At 24.3% G+C, this 25,185-nt stretch overlaps 2 protein-coding genes across 2 annotated transcripts; one reads left to right on the top strand and one right to left on the bottom strand.

Moving 5' to 3' along the window:
* Nucleotides 1-5,744: 5,744 nt before the first annotated feature.
* On the bottom strand, nt 5,745-20,224 carry LOC113549591. The gene is made up of 27 exons (XM_026950968.1): nt 19,849-20,224; nt 19,181-19,285; nt 18,969-19,118; nt 17,851-17,937; nt 16,149-16,253; nt 15,512-15,667; nt 14,246-14,338; nt 14,070-14,174; nt 10,975-11,136; nt 10,816-10,908; nt 10,651-10,755; nt 10,403-10,567; nt 9,965-10,102; nt 9,783-9,872; nt 9,597-9,723; nt 9,451-9,508; nt 9,198-9,373; nt 8,947-9,136; nt 8,637-8,828; nt 8,457-8,567; nt 7,947-8,074; nt 7,689-7,869; nt 7,270-7,621; nt 7,092-7,202; nt 6,200-6,313; nt 6,056-6,133; nt 5,745-5,991 (listed from the first exon to the last, which is right to left on the bottom strand). The coding sequence occupies exons 1-27, from the start codon at nt 19,945-19,947 to the stop codon at nt 5,818-5,820; spliced, it is 3,645 nt and encodes a 1,214-aa protein (XP_026806769.1). The 5' UTR covers nt 19,948-20,224; the 3' UTR covers nt 5,745-5,817.
* A 129-nt stretch (nt 20,225-20,353) lies between these two features.
* On the top strand, nt 20,354-24,177 carry LOC113548678. The gene is made up of 6 exons (XM_026949684.1): nt 20,354-20,560; nt 21,222-21,448; nt 21,522-21,845; nt 21,917-22,027; nt 23,684-23,828; nt 23,940-24,177. The coding sequence occupies exons 2-6, from the start codon at nt 21,223-21,225 to the stop codon at nt 24,100-24,102; spliced, it is 969 nt and encodes a 322-aa protein (XP_026805485.1). The 5' UTR covers nt 20,354-20,560; nt 21,222; the 3' UTR covers nt 24,103-24,177.
* Nucleotides 24,178-25,185: the final 1,008 nt, after the last annotated feature.

Here is a 25,185-nt window from a genome sequence, read left to right as displayed (position 1 = left end):
ATAATAATTAATGTTGTATTATAATGAAAATAATTTATCACGAGAGAAAAATCTTATATTATAAAATATTCAATAAAACAAACCTAAGCTCTCAAAAACACAGACGAACACGTAAAGATAACACAGAAAATAAACAAACACACAAACGTCAATTGGATTTTGATAACGTACAGCGACTGAAAACAACAAATTTTATCCCCCCTCCCTGATTTTGTTTTTATTTAATCGTGGCGGTAGCCACTAATATAATTCAGTTTCAGGTGGTTTCAGTGAGTTCCATCTAGCATTCCGCTTAATTCCAATATCAACTTTGAACTTATTACTTTTAGTAAGAATATTAATAACCAATAACTTATATTGTATTATTTTTGGTGAAATTATAGTTTGAAAATTTAAATATTGTATTGCTTTTGTTGATTATCACTCATCATTTATCATTATAATTTTGAAATTTCTTTTATTAATTTACTATCATTAACAAAAGTATAAAATCATGATATCGATTAAACATAATATATATTAAGAACTAAAAATGATGGTACAAAAAAAAACTTGCACAAATGGTAAATCATGTAATAATATTCATTATTTATCCTTCCAATATTTGCGATTTTACGTTTTTACGCATGCGCACAACACTGTACTTTACTGCCGCGCCAGGCCACGCGTCGAGTCTATAACGAATTTTGTTTTGCTACTTCTACATTTTATAACTTATAATCAGGGCCGTAGCAAGGGTGAGGCGATGAGGCATTTGCCTCGGGCGCCAATGAAATGGGGGCGTTAAACTTTGATAAATTGTTTAAATTAAAATATTATTCTACCAATATATAGTATTTAAAAAGCATTTAAAAATGTCTTACTTAAAAAAAAATATTCAATTACACTACTTGTAACTGTCACCGGGAGCACTAACTCTCGATGAGGGCTCAAATAACATACTAAAGTTTGTATGGCACATAATGCATTTTAGCATTTATTCTTACTTTAAGATCACGTCTTCTGCAGTTTTATTCCCTGCTGTTTATTTATTTTATTTTGTTTGGGTAACCCAAAGTTATATCCAGCCACAAAACACTTAAGACTTTAAGAGCAGTCTTGTAAAGTATTCAAATACAGGTATTTGGAAACTAGTATTTAAATACATTTTGAAATATTTTTAAGTATTCTGAATAAATTTTAGAAATATTTTTATATTTAATATTCGTATTTAAATATTATAAATAAATCAGTTTTATCAATTTCTTATAAAAATAAATAGTAAAATGTTAAATATTAAAAAAAAAGTTCCGATAAAAATTGACTTTATAAAAGAACATATTTTAACTGTTTTGGGCCAACATGCTATTATCTTTAAAAATCTTCAGAGAATTGATTGTAAAATGTTTAAAATATACAGTATTAGGTAGGTACGGTTTAGGTATGTAGATTTGTAAAAATTAAAAAAAATACTTTGTGAGTATTCGTAAAATACATTATTTTATAAGTATTTTAAAAGTATTTTTAATACTGTTTCATACGAATACACTAGTATTACAGCAGTATTTTAATACTTTTTTACAAGACTGCTGAAGAGGTATACAAGATAAGTAAACAAATAAATTTCAAACGACGTTTGCACAAAAAGAGTATAAATTAATATGAGATTTATTTTTTATGTGTCAATTAAAATGAATTTTAAAATAAATACTAGTTGACTACTTCTCTAATAAACAAATATATAATAGTTTAACATTTTCAAAATGAGATTTTTTTTGACGGAAGGGGAGCGCATATACTCAAACTTGCCTCAGGCGTCAAATGAGTTTGTTACGGCTCTGCTTATAAGATAATGTTAAAAAACCAATAGGTTTTTTTTTGTGACTATATTAGATTCTGAACGGAGTGAAGAATGTATTGATTTTACAACGATGTAGGTTCTTTCGTTACTTTTTTAAGGTTTTTCCTGACGCTTTTGAAAACTACTGAAAAATTTTGACTTACGCCCCTCTTTAAAAAGGAAAAATCATCTAGTTGGTACTTTCAATAGGAAAAAATGTCCAGTAGTTTTCAAAAGTGTCAGAAAAACCCCTAAAAAAGTAACGAAAAACGGGATTTTCACGCATAACCAGTTTTTAACAAAATCGATTTTTTTATTTTGCTGTAACTCAAAAAAGAAACATTATAAATACTTGAAATGTTCACCAAATGTTTATATTAGCGTTATCTATTTACGATTAAATTTTAAAAATATTTTGATTTCTTTTAAGCTATTAAATATTGTAGACAATTAAAATTTTTTCTAAATTTATTTTGAAATGCCGATAAAAAAAAAAATTTACATTCTAAAAAATATCCTACTAATTATCCTAGACTGACAAATCATCTCCATTCAGAATCGTTTTTCGTACATAATGATACCTATCATCATTGCATTCAAATTTAACACATCCATTATAATGACCTCTCCATCTCTACAATACAAGCAGAGCGATACACTTGCCCACGATTTTTCTATTTTAAAACAGTACAATCACGTTCACAACTCCAGTCTCTAATATATTAATAACAGGATTTATATTTTTAGTAAAAATTTCATCATTCGTCCTTTTCTAATCCTACTCTATAGTTTATTTGGTTAAATACCTATTTTGGTAATCAGTTTAAACAGTCTTCCTATTGGCTTATTCTTATAAGTTATAGTAGCGTTCTGCTCGGTAGTTTTGATAACTAATTATTAAACCTATTCGCTGCCTCCTCTTTTTAATCTCTTTTCAATATGCAATCTTTGAAAATAATAATTCGTGTGTAAATACGATTTTCAATTTATTAATATTTTAATAACAACCTAAGGGACAACAGACGATTTAAAATTCGTTACCTGAAAGTTGAAACTATACCACTAGAGATGCGTTACTCACCTACATTGTAATTTATACAGATTGAAGTTGAATACAATGTATTTATAGACCTTTAGTCTTAAATGACATAATACCAATTTAGTTTAATTATACCATATGCAAGTGTTTTATACACCTACAATTCGGGGAGAGAGATTCTTGATTCTTATGACCATTTTGCAAATTCTTGTTCATCCGTCATATTCTATTGCTGCTACATCACTCTTTAGTACCTATAGCTATACCTTTAGCTTATTTTTCTTATAGTCTTTCCAATGTATTTTCTTACAAGTAGTGTTCTTGATAGGTCTATAACTACTAATTGTTGAACCTATTTTGCTGCCTCTTCTTTTAAATCTCTCTTGCAATAAGCTTTGAAAATATTTTAACGATTTTATAAGTCATTAATTTTTAATAATTGATTTATTTACTCATAAATACAAAATTAAACAGTAATTTATTGTGTAAATATGATTTTAAATTTATTCATATTTTAATAACAAATCAAGGTATGTATAATTGATATAAATAAAAAAAATCAATTATCTTTAAACAAAAAAGCTTGCCTAAAAGGCTAACAGCATTATAAATTTTGATTATAAAAAAATTTAAACAAATGAAACAAAAATTAATTTCAAAAAAAAAACTACCGTAAGAACTATCAATAATGTAATACATTTTGATAAGAAAAAACGATGTAAATGTATGAAACAAAAAATTATTTTCAGAAAAAATTTGCAATATGGGCTAACAGTAGATACAATAAATTTTAATACAATCGCAAGATGCAATGGAAGTGAAATACGTCAGACGGCAGTGGCGTTATTATTTAGAATGTACTATTATATATTTATTAGTTTAATAAAATTTCCAGTAGACTCTATCCAATAGTTGCATGTATTTTTATGACCACAAAGGAAAAATATATTAAGAGATTACCCCTAACAACGTCAGATTGATATCAGCAACCCGTGGGGGCTTTACCCCTACACCACTAGTATTGATAACATATAAAACTATTTATATAAGCCCACCGAAGAGTGGCAAAGATCCTCCCCCTAGTTACGCTTATGAGTAGCATACAATAATTGCGTGAAACAATAAGTTTGATTACCGCTATTATCTATTTTGCTATAGAACACACGATGTTAAGAGAATTTTATAGAGGATATTTTTGACTCGAATACCGAAAAATATAAATAAATATATTAATCATTTGTAGGTAGCTACGTCCACGTATAATATATATATATGCGATATTGAATATATTTGCCCATTATATGCCATACTTATTATTTTTTCCGAAAACATAACATTTGAAAATATCATTTTATCTATGTACTATGTATATAACAAAATAATATATGAGTATTATGTAGTTTCAAATCCCCACGAATAATATTTTTTGAATTACAACAAAATAATTAAAATTGCTGTACTTTGTTAAAATATTTAATTTTGTCAAAATTTGAAATACATAAAGAAAAATGTTGCTTTTATAATTGTAAAATCTTTGGTTTTTGAGTAAACTGCTCATGAGAAATCTTGACATCTTGTGTTTGACTAACAATAAAAACTAAACTAAATCGAAATAAGAATCTTGATTACGTATTTGTCGTGATTCAATTTAAAAATAATAACAATTTATAATAGTAGACCTGCCACTGTTATATCGTTTTAGTATTTAATTATTAAAATTATGTGTATTTATGTCATATAGGTAATATCAAATTATATAACTCAAAATCTAATACATAACATCTTTCTGTAAATACTGTAAAAATAGGTTTATAGCATAAATTTCTAATATTTTAAAATAAATAAAAATGCTATTGCTTATATTAAAATTCAAAAATGTAATGGACAATAGTTAATAGAATGAGCACATAACAATAATACCGACGCAATCAGTTTATACTCTATTAATAATTACATTTTTTTGTCCACATTTCTTTATTTTTCTTGCATATTAAACTGTTTTTTTTGTGCATAAGTGCATACATCTTCATACATTTTTTAGTATATATACTATTTAGTATGTAGATTTAATTATAGTAAATATACTAAGTATATTTAATCAATGGTACAACAGAGCAGTATCCACTTACCAAACTTTTTTTAATCATATGTAGTGAATATTTTTAATATAATTTCAGTATCAACAATAATCTCTTACAATAAAGAATTGGTAATTTAAATAAAAGTTTCTGCCATGTTGCATCTTTGATAATTGTTGGATCTTTTCATCATAGAAAATGATCGTTCACATGTAGCAAAACTGACAGGAAGTGATGACTAATTAGTAATTTTATCATTCTAAAAAGATTTGGAAACACGGCTTTTAACATATTTTCTTTGATAGATAAAAATAGTTATCTTAATACAGTCATCTCACATTTAGAAACTTGTTCGGAGATAACTATTTTATAAACTACTGCTGTATGCTATAAAATATAAACTCATATTACAAAAATAGTGAGACAAAATGTCTTGTGTAATTTTTCAGTAGTTATTACTTTTAATTTTGTTTTTGTTATTAATAGATTTTTATATTTTGAACCCTTAAAATGACACAATATTCTGCATGATTTCTATAGGTAATTTTCATGTTTTTGGGGGCACTACCAGTCTCACCCCCTAATTCTGCTTATGGTCAAAACATACTTAGTTATTGTGACATATTAAAAATTTAAGTTTTATAATCTTAATAGTAAAATGAAGAAATTCAATAACTGGTTATAGCACCTGTTCATCTATTATTTTATACTAAATAATAAACATGAAAATAAGTGAATTTATCTAGTATTTTTACATATCAATATGTGATAAATACATTTTATTTATTTTATATTAAATATATAATGCAATAAAAAATAAATATTGAAAAAGGTATTTCTTAGTAATAAATCATTAAAATAAAGATTTAGTTTAGAAAAAATTACATAGATATATCAGTCGTATCGTCAAAGTTATCCATGGGGGTAAAAACTATTTTATAAAATGAATCAATACAACTATCGGGTATTGCTTGAGATGGTGATACAAGAGTAAAACCACTTTGAGTTCCAATAGCCAACCAACGAAAAGAATTAAAATTTTGATTCCAAGATACCTGTTGAAAATAAAAATATCATAAATTATACTTTATAACAATATAATAAAAATATTTTTTTAACCTTGGTTATATTATCAAGAGGATATCTTAACAAAGGTTTGCTGTCATCTTGATTGTTCAATTCACTTTCATTGAAAAACTAGCAACAGAACAAACACATAAATTTTTTGGATTTAGAATACTAAAATAAATAATTTACACTTACAAGTTTGGATTCAAGTCCAAATTTTTTTACTGTTTCTTTAAAACGGTAACCATCAGAATACTCTGATTGAGTATTATCATTAGACAATTTTTTTACCATCAATTGAAGTGTTGTCTAAAGTCATAAATAATTATCAAATGCTACTGTTAAAAATTTATTTAGTACATAATATCTTAATATTTTAACAAGTATTTTCAGTATAGTTTAAATTTAATTATTTCTAATAAATTCAGATTGTTTTTATTTCTCAAAAAATTTGTGAATAATATAATTGAAGATATAGAAAAACTACATCTGTTAAATGATTCTAACAAAGACAAAGTAAAATGTACATTATTAGAGCACGCGTAAACAAATTTTTTTTTAATAGATTCCATCAACTTATTAGCACGCGGCTAATCCGTTCCTGGATCTAACGAAGCGATAAGAATTCTAAAAACAGATTTGAATTTGCCGTCAAGTCTATTTGAAATTGACTATCTCACAACTTTGATATTTTTCTCCAAATTCCTAAAAGAATTATGTTAAAAAGAGTAATTAAAAATTGCCGTATTTAAATTTTTGGAGAAGTTAAAATCAAAAAGTCAAAAATCTAGGAAAGTCAATTTCAAGTAGACTCGATGACAAATTCAAATCTATTTTTAGAATTCTTATTGCTTCATTGGATCAATTGGTATGATTGGCAAAGTATCCGTCTAAAATCCTATGTCATGCGTGCGTTAGACAAAAACAGAAAATCACGGTATCGAATCCTCTTAACATATTAGTACCAGATTCTAATTCTCTAAATAAAACTTTCATAAGATATTAAACACTATTATATTTTAATAAAATATTAAATGTCTATAAAAACAGGATACAAATAAATATTATTTAATTTTAATAAACTTACAGAGTTTCCCTTTCTTATATTATTAGTTTCTGATAGAAACAGTTTTTTATAGATAACTCCATTTTCATTTCCAGTTGCTATAACATTCATCCAATCCGAAGTAGAAACAGACTAAACAATTTGTAATAATTAATTAAGATAGTACATCTAAATTCATTCAAAAAAACTATATACAGACCCAATGAGTACTCTTTTGATAAAAAGCAGGACCATAAAAATCTTCCTCATCAATGTTTTTTGGTACGTCTCCAGATTTTCCTACATTATTCGATTTATCTTGATCACTATAAGTACTTGAATCAACGGATTTATATGATTCGTCATCACTACTTATATTGGATTCACGAGAAGTTTTTTTTTCATTAGTATCATCACAATTTATTTTTTCATCATTTTTTATAAGATCACAGTTACCGAGTATTTTATTTTTATTAATTACACTTTTTAAAACATATAACTCGGGATTATAACCTTCAACGTCATCATCACAGTTTGAAAAATTAATAGTCCGAACTTTTGAGAATACAGGGCTAATAAAAAATACATACAAATTAATCAGTAATTATTTTTAATATTACTATGAAACCAATAACTTACTTTACAACTTTACTACAATACACCAATGTGTAACACTGTTGAAGCCAAGTACAATCAGATGGACAATAAGATTTCTTTTGAAAGATTGGATTTTCAGTAGACTTTAAATCCCATAAAGTTACATTACCATCAGTTGCTGAAGTAGCCAAAATTGAAGTATTAAAATAATTCACGGAAAGACCTTAAAAATAAAAATATACTATTTAGTATTTACACAATAAATTAAATTATTTGTATAAAATTAAATAATTATCCAACCTGTTATACTACTTCTACTTGCTATGAAAGTATGACACGGATAAAGAATATCATTATTTAAGAATATTGATTTAAAATTTATGTGGAACACACTTACAACACCATTTGAATATCCACAAATAAGAGTTCTGAAAAATAATTTTAAAATGTAACTATCATTTTCAGATAAAATTAAAAAAATCTACTTCCAATTAACAATATTTTTTATCAGTTCCTTGTCTTCATTGTAAAATTATCAACTAAATATAATTTAAAATAATGTAATATAATGGATAGAATGTTATAATTTTAAAGTTTAGACGATTGAATTATCAGTACTCAGTATGTAATGTTTAGAAATAAATCAGATCTTTCATTCTCTTATAAATTATCATAAATACCAAAATGCACAGTTGATATTATGATGCAAAGGTAAATTGCTATTTATTGCTGAATTTTTTACCAAATTTTTAATTATATAAATGAAATATATCAAATTGTAAAAAATTTATAAAAAAAAGTCATTCTTACTTGAATGGTGAAACAGTCTGCCAACAAACTTTTGTACATTGTACACCACCTTCAATCCATTCACATTCAAAATTTCTCGCTACTATATGCTTGGCCAAATAAATAGAAGACCTAAGTAGGTTAATTTAATATAATTAGTTTTTATTTAATGATAAACTTGTTATCCATTTAAAACAATACATTTCAGAATTTTCATCCACAAAAGGCATAGCAAACACAGGACAATCTCCACAAGATGTACTTAATGCCAACAATCCCATTTTTTGTGGAGGTTCATAAGCTCCAGAAGGACACCATGCCATATCCCATACAGCACCATATTCATGAGCTATACCATAAGACATATGTGGCGTAAAAGAAACGGATTCATTACTGAAAGAAACATTAAAATATTTATGAAGCAATATTTTAAATAATCACATAATATGATTGTATAATTATAATAAACTTGAATAGGTATAAAAATAAAATTTTAGTAAATAAAGTTTACATAATATTCTTTAATGAATCAAATGCCCATAACTGCACAAGAGATGGATATTTGTAAATGTTCATCTCTTTATGTTCCAGATCTGGTTTAGGATGACATGATATTGCTAAATACTGTGTTTGTACCTCTTTTGGGAGAGGACACCATGACATGGCCCAATTAGGACCACCAGTAAACAGCCAATGCATACCTAAAAATAAATTAAGGAATATTTAAAAATATTGAAAGCATATAAACTGTTAATAATATACCATTAACATAAACAGATTTGAAAAGATCAACACACATATGTTCATTATCTGAATTTAATATTTTGCAAGATTGTTGAATAGATGGTATATACTTCAGTGCTTCATCATTTTTTAAGAGCAAAACATCAGATTTAAAGTCTTTGTGACAAACATCCTTCCAAAATGTTTTTGTGAAACTAAAAAATAATGATTTAGATGTTACTAATGAATACATATTAGATTATTAATAATTAAGTTATAATTTTGATCTTACAAATTATAATAATTTAATAAAGGCTTTAAGTATATATTTCTGTGTACTTCATATTTATCTGTTTAAAAAAAATGAATGACAATGTATTAAACGTAAGAATCAATATATAATACAATATTTAATTCAATACATAAATTATAACTTACTAATTGTATAATTGTCTAAACTATCTTTTTTTTTATTGTTTAAAACAATATCATGAACCTTCAAAATATGATCAATTATGTCATTGACACTAATTGTAATAAAATTACACAAACGACACATAAAATCCTATAAAAAGGTAATTTAATAATAAATACTTTCTATATAATTTAAAATAAAAATCTTACATAATATTCAGTAATATATTTAGTATCTGGATGTAAACTTATCACATTTGGGGGCCGTTTTTTACGCCGCAATTTATAATCTCTTTTAGACTAAAAGAATAAAATACAGTTAGTAATACATAAAAACATTATTATAAATATTCAATGTTTCTACTATTTAGAAAAATTACATTTCAGCTCACATTTTCATTTAGGGTGTAGTCATTACCATTTTCTATATTATTCACACCTTTACAATTTTTTTGTTTGTGAGTTATTAATGATGACGGTTTAATTTTATTTCCACAGTCTTCACATCTTATTAATAATTGTGTTATGTCCTAAAAAATAATTTATTGTTTTATTTGGAGAAAGCAAGTTTTGAATGTTCATAATTTGCAAATCTTGTATAATTATTTAATTTAAGCATTGCTATTTAGGTTTTAAATACAATTTGAATTAAAAATAATATATTTTTCATTACACTCAATCTAAAAATTAAGTATTTTAAAATTAACTTATATTTAGATAATTAATACATTATAGAACTATTACAACTATTTAATAGTTAACACATAAAATAATAAATATGTATTCAAATATTTTTCTAGAACACTAATTAAATTAATAGTATAACTTACATTAGGAGTTTTATTGCAAAATATTACATGACTAGCAAATCCTGAAATACTTTTCTTAATAGTTTTACAATCTTCACAACACAACTTAACTGACCGTTTACGAACAGCACTAAAAGGTATGAATTGTTTCAATTTATTTAATACGGTATCATAGTTTTCTAAATCCTAATAAAAAAAAAAATTATATATATGGCACATTATAACAATCATAGTCTTATAATATCATTGTCTAATCAAATTATACTTACTAGTATTACTTCACCATCAATCCAACATAAATTATAATGTTTAGAATAATGATTAGTACGATATTCATTAAGAGTCATTTTTTCTTTACAACGGCCACAAATCACCTTAAAATTAAACTTATGATTCAGAAAATGTATATCTACAATTAAGTATTATCAGCTTACCATTGAATCGTCCCTTTCTTTTGTAATTTCTTTAACAGATTTTTTAGTTATATCATTTCTATCTTCTGTTTCGTTAAACAGTCCCTGTTTATCCTATAAATCCAATATATCCAATATAATATTTATTTATCATTTAATTAAATAATTGAACAGTTTTACCGGTCTAGATTGACATCGTTTAACATGACTAGCAAAACCAGGTACACTTTTTTTTTCTATCTGACACCATTCACAAATAAATTTAACTTTTTTTTGGCGTGCAGCATATTTTGGTAATTTTTGTCGTAGTAAATATTGTACAACATTCTCATCATCAAAATCCTAAAAACAAAAATTTAATCTAAACTATTTAAGTTAATACAAAAAAAGAATCTTTTCAGTTGTGTGTTTCCTACCATTGAATGTAAAAAAAAACATTTATTACACCTACCGATGTATGTTTCCACTTACAAAAGTACCACTTTTTGTAAGGTTAATAAAATTTTAATTGATTTTGTTCTTTTGTAGTTACCAACAGGCAACAATATACATTACATAAAGCACATATTTGTTATTAAAAAGAACAAAATTAACAACGAGAATTAAACAGTAACATTTAAATTAAATATGAAAAACCATAAAATAAGGTAAATATTTATCAAAAAAATTTTAAAAGATTAATAATTGTTGAAAAATTCATTTTTTTTTTTAATTACAACAAAATAAGTAACTAAAATTAATTTTGTTAAAAATTAAGACTATTAAAATATTTGTCATAACCTATTAGTTATCTTGAAATTTAAATCTATTAACTGTATTGTTTCAAAAAGAAAAAGAAAATCTAATACATTCTCATTAATTACTAAACAGTAATCAATATACAAATGCATATTGTAAAGTGCAATTAGTGCTGCAACTACTGGGTGTGCAATGCACACGGGCCCCTCCAGCTCTAAAGGGCCTCTACAACCAAAATTGAAAATTAATTGTCTGTTTCGATATTTTTTTTTTTTCTACAAATATTTATTGATTTTATGTTTTTCCTTTTAAATTAAATTAATTATAGGCATAATTATTAAATGGAGGATAAATATAATATGCAATTGCCAAGTATTACAAAAATAATATTAAGAATTTTATAATGTCTATTATAAAAAAAAAATCCGTTTTACATGGGTATCGATAATCAATATATTATATGCATTATACATATATGATATATTGTCTTATGTGATGAGTAAGGCTATGAATTTAATGCTCTAAAAACCTTAAAATGCAAAAAACTATAGCATAATATATAAAATGCACTTAAAATGGTTTTTAATTTAGTTTTTACTTTTAAATTGATATTACTGTAGGGCTGGAATTTGGATGTAAATACATATTTTTACTAAAACATGATACATTAAGTATTGCGAATGATAAATTCATTTCAAGTGATTTGCAATAAAATAAAACATATTTTATTTTACATGTTTTTACATATTTCGTCATAAATACAAGTTTTAACATATTTGTAAAATATCTAAATTTTGACAATTTCGGTGGTTTTGTAATATTATTATACATTTATATTTCAATAGTACTCGTGAAAATTGTAAGTGTATAATGTACATGGGAAATAAGTATATGAAAGTATTAGTTAAATATTAATAACTTGATTATAGTTTATACTTTATATTCAACAATTATTAGACAAAATATATTTATGAATCTTCAACAGTGTCAGTACTTGCATTTGCATGGCTGTCAAAATATCTTCATATTTTATATTTTTAGAACTAAATTGAATAGAAATTAAAAATAATTAATTGTATATTATGAAAAATTATTTAGAATTTTATTTTAATTGTACACGTTAACATAATTTAAAATTTTTCTTATTACATATTTTTTTATTTTATACTACATATTTTGGCCATTTTAACTGTATATATATGTACAAATTCTTGATTTTTTTATTACATATAAATCCCACTATCCCAGCCATAGATATTATAATATTTTATGCGTAAACACGTATATTATTTGATTGAATTTTAAAAAAATAATATGGGTTTTAGTTCACAAGATAAATCACAGTTTAGAACTTATTGTAGGTTATGATGTTTCTGAAATTCCTGAAAATTGTGGATCAATACAAGGACAAATACCTCACATAAATCAAAGTGAAAATGCTGATATAATATTGTATAATATTTAAATTCAAAGATTGGTTTAATGGAATGAAATGTGTTTCTGATTGTTTTACATTTTTAAGCCCGAAATCAATTTTTTACAATGATAAGTCTTCCCTAATCAAATCTTATGATTTCATTCAATTTTATCAAGATGATATCAATTCAGATTTCACGCGGCAAATTATGTGCAAAAAACAAGAATTCTATCTCAAAATCTAAAAACTATTAAAGATCTATGTGTTATGTGTATTTATTATTGAAATGGATCTGTTATCCAGATATAATATTATCAGCATGTCTTATATTTTTAACTCTACCAATAACATTCGCGTCTGCAGAATGCAGTTTTTCAAAGCTTAAATTAATAAAAAATTATCTTCAAAATTCTTCTAGTCAAGATCGACTGAAAAATATAAGTGTTTTGAATATTGAAAGTAAACGGACCGTCAAACTCAATATTGATAAAATAATAACAGACTTTTCGAACGTAAAAGCCAGAAAAAAAAAATTTTGAAAAAATTTTAATTTAATATAATCTAATAACTACTTTATTTATAATGTGTTAATTTTTAACTACTAACTTATATTTTATGAAAATACTTATGATTTATTAATTACCTATTATATTTTGCTAAAATTACTAAATGAAAATTAAATAGGAATGTTTTTTTTTTTTATATTAGTTATTTTATTAATTATAAATACTATATTATAGAGTCTACAAAATATCATGCGTGTGCTTAATCATAACATTATTAAAATTGGTTCTGGTTTGAAAAAAGTTTCAAATTAATAATATAATAATATAATCAAATTATATAATGTAGGGTAAGCTTCTTGTCTAATTAGTATAATATACGTATAATAACAGAAATTATTCCATACAAGTTAAAATACTAAAAAAGTACTGATTAATTGCCGTACTAATACAAAAAAACAATAATATTAATTTGGGGCCTCCAAATAAATTTTGCACACGGGCTTCAGAGTTAATAGTTGGGGCACTGAGTGCAATATTATTTATTAGCCATAACTTACAATACCATATTATCTTAAATGTATATAAATATATAATTGGAAAAAAAAATCACTTACTGGTTTTTCATCACCAGTTATCCAGCATAGATTGTTATGTGTCGCACTATGTGTACCTTCATACTCCTTGAATGTCATACTTTTATTACAACAGCCACAAATTACCTTAAAGAATAAAATAATAAAATAATAAATTAAAAATTATAATACAGTAAAAATACAAACAATATACATACCATGGAATTGTTTTTATTATTTGATTCTTCTTCATATCTATCTTCATCCATAGGCTGGGGAGAATCAGTCTCATTAGGATGTTGAAGTACATGCTAAAAGAAGATTAATTTAAACCAAAAACAATTTCAATTATAGTTGATTTTTATTTATATCTAACAAGTAGCATGACTTGTGAATCTGGTTACACTTGATGTGAACATACAAGTTATAATGTATTGGGTGATGCAGATTGTATATAATTGTTATCACATCAACTGGCACATTAATAACTCATTCAATAATTTTTTTAAGCTATATACAAAACGTAAATGTTTTGTAACAAAATTTGCATGAAATGAGTAATTTAGTAGTCATATAGAGGAAAAGCAAGTGAATGCAATACTCCTAGGTATGAAAATTCACTGGAAGGGAAGATGAAGAATTGTATTTTATATAATGGTTTATAGCATGTTTGACAGATTAAGAATTCAGTTACATCCCCATCTAGAAATTTTTTGAGAGAAGAATTATGCTTTTGCATAATAATATTTATCTCGATCGCGTTACTTCAAATTTTCACAAAACTGTTTACTGAATTCATTATCAGTGATTATTCGTTCAAGTATAAATTATTTACTTACTGGTCCATATTTTGATTCTATTCTGACTTTTTTTCCCAACTCAAGTTTTTATTACTCTCGAATTATTTTCCATTTGAAAATATAATGGAGTGTATAGTATTAATTTCCAACTCTTTAATCAAACAATATTGTTTAACAGCAGAAAATTTTTAATAACTTATTGGACATTTTTTTTATTCTTTTTGTGTTTTGAAATGTGTGAAAATTTTCTTCAGTTTTACTAATGAAAAGGAGTATAAAATTTATAAAAATGGCATTAAATTTATTATGTTCTTGCTTTTATTGTCAATATTGTCTTTGGATGAAATTATGACAAATACACGCTTTCTTAGTATAAACACTATTATAATAATACTATTAGTATACAAGTAGTATCTCCTATACATAGTCATAGTCTATAATTGGTACCAAAAAAAAAAAAAAATGAAATTTATTTAAAGTTTTTTCTATGGCTTGATCTAGCAGTTACTTGAGTTCACCAACCTTGAACTGAAACAACTGCTAGATTGAGCCACACACCATCATATTATTCACATTATAACAAGTATCTTGCAGATTTTTGACTGATCTCAGCCCAAAAATATATTCATGTAAATAAAATTTTATAAATAAAAATGTGGATAATAGAGTTGAAAAAATTATTACCTTTTGCTCAATTGCACATTTTTTTACATGAGAAGCAAAGCCTACCACACTTTTTTTTAAATCTTTACACCATTCACATATAAACTTTTTTTTAGCAGTAGAGTTTGTTAAGATTTCACGAAGTAATATAACCAATTTGTTCTCGTTTAAGTAGTCCTAAAAAATAAATGTTTAATAATTATTTAACATGTAATTACATACATTACAAATTAAATACAGTGAAAACTCTTTATAATGAATTTGATGGGACCAAGAGATATCTTTCGTTAAAAAGAGTTTTTGTAATAGAGGATTAAAAAAAAATTTTTTTTTAGAAATTATGTCGGTAATAAAATGAATATATACGATGTAGATAATAATGGTATTATTACGACATTAAAAGTAGATAATGAAAGAATTCGTTTTTAGAAATTTCGGCATTTTTGCCGATTATTTTTATAATTTATAATACTTAACAGGTAAATTGTGTTATGAAACATAAAATATTGTTTCGTTATTGAGAGTGACTTTACATTGTAGAGAATGAATTGACTAATGAATTATAAAGCAAAACCAACCATTATTATGTAATGTTTACGTTATACAGTTTTTCAATGTAAAGGGTTTTCACTGCATTACAAATAATAGTTAAACATACTATTTTTTCTTCTCCTTCTATCCAACATAAATTATAGTGAATATGTCTATGTTTACTTTTGTATTCTTCATATGTCATACTTTCTCCACAACGACCACATGATACCTAAACATTAATAACACAATATTTCAAATGAACAGTATAAATCAGTGGTAGGGTTTTAATGATTCCACCGTTTTAATATCAATTCCGACCAATATTTGTTTATATTGATTCCATCAGTTATCGACTCGACCGAACTTTTTTATTTATTGATTCAGCCGGCTATCAATTATACTGGAAATTTGTTTACGTTGATTCCACTGACTAAATTATTTTTAATCATTAGTATTAGTAAAGGTAAGATACACCCGGTTTACCATAAATTTTAGATTCTGAACACTCCGATGAATGTACTGATTTTACAATGATGTGTGTTTTTTTATTTTTTTTGTGTCTATCATCGCGCTTTGGAATAGAAATAATACATTGAGTTTTGACTTCAGCCCCTCTTTGAAAAGGAAGATTCATCAAGTTGGTACTTTGGGGGGTCAAAAATAAAAATTTTTCAATAGTTTTCAAATGCGAAAAACCATAAAAAAAATCCTAAAAAAGTAACGGAAAAACGAGAATTCTTATGCATAACCAGTTTTCGACAAAATCATTTTTTTTTTTTTGCTGTAACTTAAAAATGATAAAATTACGATACACTATAATTTAAATATAGGTAATAATATGATATATCCTACTAATTATTTTATACTGACAAATCATCTCCGTTCAGAATCGTTTTTCGTATAAAATGATACCTGTCATTGCATTCAAATTTAACACATCCATTATAGCGACCTACTCCCCATCTCTACTATACAGCAGAGCAATACCCATTTTAATATACTTAAATCTTTCAATTTTTTTATTTAAATATTCTTCAAATTTTATATTAATTTAAGCCTTTTATATTTTGTTTTTATTAAAATATAAATAATTTACAAATATTAACTGGTGGAATCAATAAATAAAAAACTTTGGCGGAGTCGATATCTGACAGAATCGATATATAAAAAAGCGGAATTAATAGATTTTTTACAGGTAAAAAGGTCATTTTGCTGCAATCGATATACACTCGCAGTGACATACCTAGGGTGTAAAAGTTAGGGATTAAGCCCCCCCCCCTGATTGATTTTTTTTTACTTTCAGAAAAAAACTTTAGATATTAGAGCTGTTATAAAGTTATTACTTTTAATTATTAGTAATTAGTTATTGCTTATAAGTAATTGATTCATAAAGCCCCTAATTTGTATTTTTGGATCACCACATTTCATTTAAATGTATTATTACTTATAATATATATCTCCTTCCACCACTGAAAATTCTTAGGCACACCACTGGTATAACATATTTCAATTTATTGCTGACTATATTAGGTAACACCTAATATTATACAGCAGCTAAATGTATGCAATACAATTATGTACAATTGTGATCAGTGATCACTGTACACAAATTTGAACTATAATATTTTGGTATAGAATATTGATACAAATGTTAAAATGTGGATCTTAATTCAATTATTTTGAAAACTATTTATACACCATAAAACACTATCAGATTAGTAATCATAATTATGTTCAGGAGCACATTTTATAGGAAAAAACATTATTAACATTTTCATTAGCTATATCATATAATATAATGTATACATTTATATATAATTACTTACCATAGTTGCATTATCATGAGTAATAGATGATGTACTGAGATTAACATCAGTTTCATTCAAAATTGTATTATTTACATTCAAAACAGGCTATAAAAAAAAAAAATATTTTTTAAATGTTGATACAATACAGTTTTAAGATTTAAAAATGTATACATTTATATATCATAAAACTACGATATAAAAGTTATCAAGAAAATTTTTAATTTAACGTATTAAATAAGTAGAGTTACCAAGAGCAAATGGTTTACTAAAATTTATTCTGATAAAAATGTTATGTAAAAAATATTAAATTTTTAGTAAAATCATACATTTTCAATACAAATGTCTTTTCACTAAGGTTCCCAACCTTATTAGTTGTGTGGACCACCAGATTTGTAAAAAAAATCTTTAAGGCCCACTAATGATTAAAAGCACACATATTATACCTATTTTATTATTTTATTATTTTTTTTCCCTATTATTATATTATCTGTATAAGGGATAGAACAAAAATATATAATAATATTATTTTAAATATATACATTAGTAATGTACTAATGTTAAAATGTTGGTCCACGGCCTAATTCCACGCTGACCATAGCCAACAAATGGGCTGCGTCCCATAGGTTGTGAACCACTGATATACACAAATTTCACATGTCTTATCGATTAACAGTTAGTAAACCATTTACTTTCCTTACCTCTATGAAAACACATAAAAAAAAAAATAACAATAATAAGAATCACAAATATATAAACCAGTAACTAAACTAAACAGAAACTAAGCTTTAACTTTTCAAAATGGAAAAACTACTCTTAAAACTTAATTAGAAGTATAAAATAATGTTGATAATAATAATAAAAAAAGTAGTCTGATAAAAATTACTTAATTTTAATAATTTTATAAAAATAACTTTGTATAAATAGACAATTATTACTGATTTGAATTAATAATAAAAATTCCACTAATATATTTAAAAAAATATAATATAAAAACAATTTTTTTTTTTTATTAGGTAAGTACCTCAAAAATAATAATACTATTGAAAATAGTTTGACATTCTATTCATAAGTTACAAAAACTTACTTGTTAAACTAACTAGTGAATGAAACTAATATAACATTAGATAAGTACTTACATTTTGTTTACATTTTATTAGATGGTTGGCAAATCCAGAAATTGTCATTTTAACAGCATCACACCATTCACATATAAATTTTGACTTTGTTTTAGAATTCTTTGTAGTTTTCTTTAATATTTCTTGAATTTTTGACGTATTTGTGAAATCCTATAAAATATAATATTAAAAACATTCTAAATTATTTTTAAATATTTATATTTTAAGAGTACAATTTCATCTTCTACACCCGCAATCCAACAGAGGTCATAATGAATCTGACGATGTTTTTCATACTCCTGATATAACATTTGTTTTTTGCATTTACCACAAGTCACCTAAAATAACAAAAAAATAACTAAATAGGTATGTTGTTAATTTTTATAATATTTAGTAACATTTATAATTTTATATTTTATATATTTATCCTTTCTTTAATTCAATTTCAAATTAGTGTTATAACCAATTAAAAAATATACCTAAAATTGGTTTTAAATAATAATATAAATAATTTTACAAATTAAACAAAAGTAATTGATATTAGGATAACCATAAAAGTTATTTAATGGACAGTGTGCAGCAAATTAATAAACATGGTAACCTTAATAGGATAGCAAAATATGGACTGAATAAAGAATAAAATGATTTTTATTTTAATAAAAATTATAAGGCATAAAGTAAATTGAATATTTTTTTTACCTAGATAATTTGTTTATAAATTCAAAACAAAATTGAAGATGAATACACATCATCATTTCATACAAAATGATTTCAATATAGCTTATACTAATACCTACACTAATTTAAATTGTATTTATAAAAGTAATATAGTATTATAAAAACTCTAAAACTCAACAAGTGACAATTATTGTTAAAATAATTTTAAAAAAAATTTTCTCACAACAGAATCATGACTGATTTTATTTGTAGACTCGAAATTCTTCACCGATCCTTGGTCGTCGTCGACTTCAAGTTTGACATCGATAGTATTACTGTCCATCACCGAGGTAATAAGTATACGTTCAGTCAACAATCATCACTAATCTTATTTTGGCATAAAGTTTCAAGACCAAATAAGAATATTCGAAAAAGATTTAAGGTGTTGTTAAATTTAAAAACGCCAATAATGCGAGAAATGAAAATTGGATTTCCGAAAATTTAAACATTCGCGGTAGCGGTATCTGTCGAAATCACAGAGTTCTATGAAATACTGTATTTTATATAAGTCTGTGGTCGAAGTGCCGTTTCAGTTATAGCACGATCCACCTTGAGCACGATTTAAGATAGTATCTTAATTCGTAGTGATAACATTGATAACGACTTAAATTCATCGAGATAAAGCAAAAGAATCGGACATAAACGTACAGAACAATAGTAGTGGTACTATCATTTCCCGCTTAATTTATTAATTTAATCTTTATCTTTATTATAGTTCTGTACGTTTTGATAGGTACCTTGCCGAATTGCAAGTAGCAAAATCCAATTAAATGGTTCATGATGCATTAGTCTTTAATTCTTTATTATATAATTAATATTATATTATGTGCTGAAATTGTAAATTAGAATTTTTTTATTTTTAGATTAAGACATAAGTGAAATCCCGCTGATGTCAGGTATATTAAAATTTTATAATAATTATTGGTTTTATTATTAATTAATAATTATTATTATTTTACATCTGTAACCTTACACATTTCTAGTAGGTACAACATTTAATTTGACTACTTATTTCTTATTTTATAACTATAATCTATTGTATTTAGCATGGACGCTGACTGTTAGGGTACTGCGGTGTTCAAACACCCCTTGACCAGCTTGGCCATGCAAAAATAAATAAAACAATTATACATGTAATATTTATTAAAACATTACATATTAAAAGTTTTGATAACTCGTTGCTAACTTGTGTAATGATATAAAAATATATACCGACAGGCAACAGTTGATTTTAACTTAAATTGCTGGTAACCCCAACAATATTTTGTAGGATTTTAAGCATCCCATGAAATTTGGTTTAGCAAAACCTAACACTTATGGTATCTAGCATAAGCGATTTTAGTTCATTTCAATAGGTTTAGATATTTTGTTTAGTACCATTATATTCATCTCAAAAATTAATTGAATTCAATAAAATAGTTTAAATTTTAATAGTTCATGCTATATCTTTTTTAAATATAATTTTATCTTGATAAACTAAAAGGTACAATGTGTTGTATAATACCTATAATGTAATTATATATATTAAATGCATTATACAAGCTTTTTATATTTCAGAATGAATAAAAAAGTGGACCAGAAAAATAAACCATTAAGTACTACACAAAAAAAACATAGACCTCTAACCGTTCTTACACAAGGTAGTATTCCAAACCGATATGGTAGTAATTCAAATTTAAATAACATTATTAGTACACTAAATAATAATACACCAAAAAATGTGAATCATCGATCCAAAAGTAATTTAACAATAAAAGATAATGGTACTGTTAGTCGACTCAAAAGTAATGTACAATTTTACTAAAAATAAATATTAATTTCAAATGGCGAGTTGTAATAATCCTTATTATGTTATAGATTTTAGTTCAAATGTTACCTTAGAAAGAAATGGTAGTATGCCAAATTTAAATGCAACTGGTAATAGATTACAATTAGACAAAACTACCAAGCTAAGATTTGCATATGACAAATACCTCAGCAGTTTAGAAGCAAAATATGTGTTTCAGATGATAGAAAAAAATATATCTTCAAATATTAATAAACAAAAAAAGGTTTTTAGAGATGAATTTGATACTCTAAAAAATCAATTAGTTACTTTAAGTAAAGAGTTGGAATCAATAAATGGATTAAAAATTGAAAAAAAATTAATTGATCAAAAATTTGAAGTACTTGAAATGCTCAGTAAGCTTATATTGATTTATTTATATTTAAATGATATACTATTAACTAATGTAAATTTATTTTTATTTAAGATAAAGCTCTTGTGTTTAATGATGCAGATGAAGAAATTATGACGTTATACTCTAGTACAGCATCTAAAGTTGTAGTAAAGAATTTTAAACAAATGGATGAAGATGATTTAAGTAAATTAAGTTTTAATAGATATTATAATTTATTTAATTAGTGTTAGTCTTGAAAAGTGGTATATCCACTATTTCTACAATGTCACAACTAAACCTTATCAGGCCTATGAGTGAACATTTGGTTGGTTTATTTTTTTTTATATACAATAGTAAAAATAAATTCAAAATTAATGTAACAGTAGATTTTTGGAGATTTTTAATTATCTTTAATTCAGTTATAAACTTATCTTTAATTAAGATAAAGTATAAGTTATTTATACAACATCAAGATAATAAAAAAAAAAAAGTGCTTTTAAACACTGAAATATTCATCCAGTGAAAAGGTTTTTTTTTTTTTTTGATTCGAAGATTGACTTAAATCCTGATAATTTATTATTTTTCTGTTATATAAAATAATTATAAATAAATAAATCAATTATGCTAAATAATGATGTAATATTAACATCCAATATATAAATAATTATTACTAGTTTATTTTGATCATAGCGACTATGGTAAGTGTTAGACCAGCTGTATACCATAAAATAGTATATAAAATTTAATCTATGCTCAAAAAAACCACATTCATATATATTTTAACTGTTAGTTATTGTTCCGAGTAGTTTATATTTTTAACTAAATGGACTGTTTTATATGTTACTGTGACACAGACCACAGTTGATGAATACTGACTGTGAATATTAAGTGTTGACATATTGATTTAAACTGTTAATATTCAATAGTGAATGTCAACATTTACATAACAATATTGGTGAATGTTAGTGGTGTCAATATTTTTTTTTTTTTAATGTAATGTAATGAGGAAAATGGAAAAGTCACTGTAATCTATAATAGTAAAGTGATTTCTCCAAATACTTTAGTTTTAGTATAAGATATAATAGATAATATTTTTTATAAATTAGCTACCAAACATGATATTATAAACAATTTTATACCAGAAATCAGTTTATGATGTACAAAGGAAATTAATATCAATCACTGATGTACTAATGGATCAACAAATTTCCTTAAAACAAGCTTCTGTATCAAATTCAACTATTATTGAGTAAGGATATACAAGATGGCATAACATAACAGTTTGTTATGTTTCAATAAGTAATTCTTATTAAAAAAAATGATAATTAATTGATTAAATTAAACACATGTTAACATTAACCCATACTGTTATGTGTATATCAACATTAACCAAAATCTTGACGTAAATATTTAAATTTTTTCATTTTTCAATATTCACTAACTGTGGACATTCACAGTAACATAAACACTGAAGGACTGATATACTCAGATTTTGTGGCACTTATTCCATTAAATATATAGAAGTAGGATATATGAATAAATCTAATTTAAGATGAGTGATAAATAAAATGTATGTATCAAAATAATTTTTTTTATTGATAAAAAATATATTTTATTAATACTGTTAATCAATAAATATTCTTAATTGATTATTATTATTACTAATGACAACTATTTAATGTACCTATCTAGTACCTATTTTAAATAACAAAGTTAAAAAATATATTGTTATATTGATAATCATAAGATAAAATATTTCTTGATAAACAATGTATCCTAAGGTCTTGGCATAATATAACAAAATTATCATTTTTATTTTTTGAATAAAAAAAAATTATTTTAAAATTGTTTGTGTTATAGATGCTGTTAAGATTCTGTTGAACGAAATTATAGAACCATTAAAATTACTTGATTATGAAAATAAAATTAATGCACGTATTCAATTAAAAGATTCGCTGATTAAAGTAGCAATGTTAACTAAAGAATTAGATACATTAAAATTGAAGTAAGAATTAACTATTTGTTTTTAAATATTTCAACTATAGATCATATTTATATAAAAAATAAATCAATATCATTATGTTATTTAATTAATTTAATTTATTTATGTTATAAGGTGTGAAGAGCTATTTGATGAACAAGATAGTTTGCTAAATTATAATAAATCATATAAAATATTAAAAGATCAATTTGGAGAAAATCCAGACACAAATTTACTGCCAACAAAAAGTAACTTATTGGAAGAAGTTGAAAATGTATTAAATGAAATGGAATGGTAAATTTATATATTTATATTTGTACTAAATTTTTACTAAAGATTTAAAATTAAAATATTAAATTTTATATAAGTTAAAAAAAAAAAAAATTATTCTATTAAATAATTGAATTACTTCAATTTATTATTCATAATTTTGAATAATAAAATATCTTGGAATTTATTTTTAACTATTAAATTAATAATAAACTATACATTTATACTATTTAAATTATATTGTTATTGATAGTAAAAATGTGTAACCAAATAGTATATACAATTTACTTTTAATTATATTATACTTATTTAATTACTACAGACACATGATAATGAGTTGTCTTTTTTACATGTTCTGTGTTACTGTGTTTTTTTTAATATCTATTACTTATAAGCTAATATTTAAAATGTAATCATTTAATCACCATTTGGCATTTATAAATAAATAATACATATTATTTTATTAAAACTTAAAACAAGATATTTTGTAGTCACAATTTCTATTTTTTTGTTAAAATTAATTTAAGTAATTGTTTGCCTAGCACTAATATAATTTTGCCCCAATCTGTGACACAGATTAATGATGTGTTGATAATGAGAATAATTTGATTATACAAGATAACTGGAAAGAATTTTCTCAGCCCCGAGGAAAACAAACTTTACTTAAAATATCTAATTTATAGTACAAAAATGTAATAGTAATGGGTTGATAAATAAATATATACATCATTTCCGTTAACTTAATAAATGTATTTTAGTTATATTACCATAATTAATTTAAAATAAAAACGAACATAAAATATTTAAATATTTAGGCTAAATTAATAATGCAAAACAATAATACAGAATATTATTTTTTTAATGTAAACGCAAGTATGGCACAAAGATAATTACCGTCATTTTACATCATTGGGTATAGCCATATATCAAAACTAATGGTAAACTAATAACTAGTATGTGGTAATAAATCTGATATGATTATTTAGGATAAACTCTGATCAAAAATTAACATTCATTATTTTGTATTGGTACAATATAATAACTTGTTACTTTTACTAATATTTTTTTACGTGAATTTATGGATCTTGCATTGACGTCAATACAGGAAATT

The sequence above is a fragment of the Rhopalosiphum maidis genome, chromosome 1 (assembly GCF_003676215.2).
Source record: "Rhopalosiphum maidis isolate BTI-1 chromosome 1, ASM367621v3, whole genome shotgun sequence".
Lineage (NCBI taxonomy): Eukaryota > Metazoa > Arthropoda > Insecta > Hemiptera > Aphididae > Rhopalosiphum > Rhopalosiphum maidis.
Note: the sequence above shows the minus strand (reverse complement) of the source record. Positions and strands in the feature narration are given on the sequence as shown.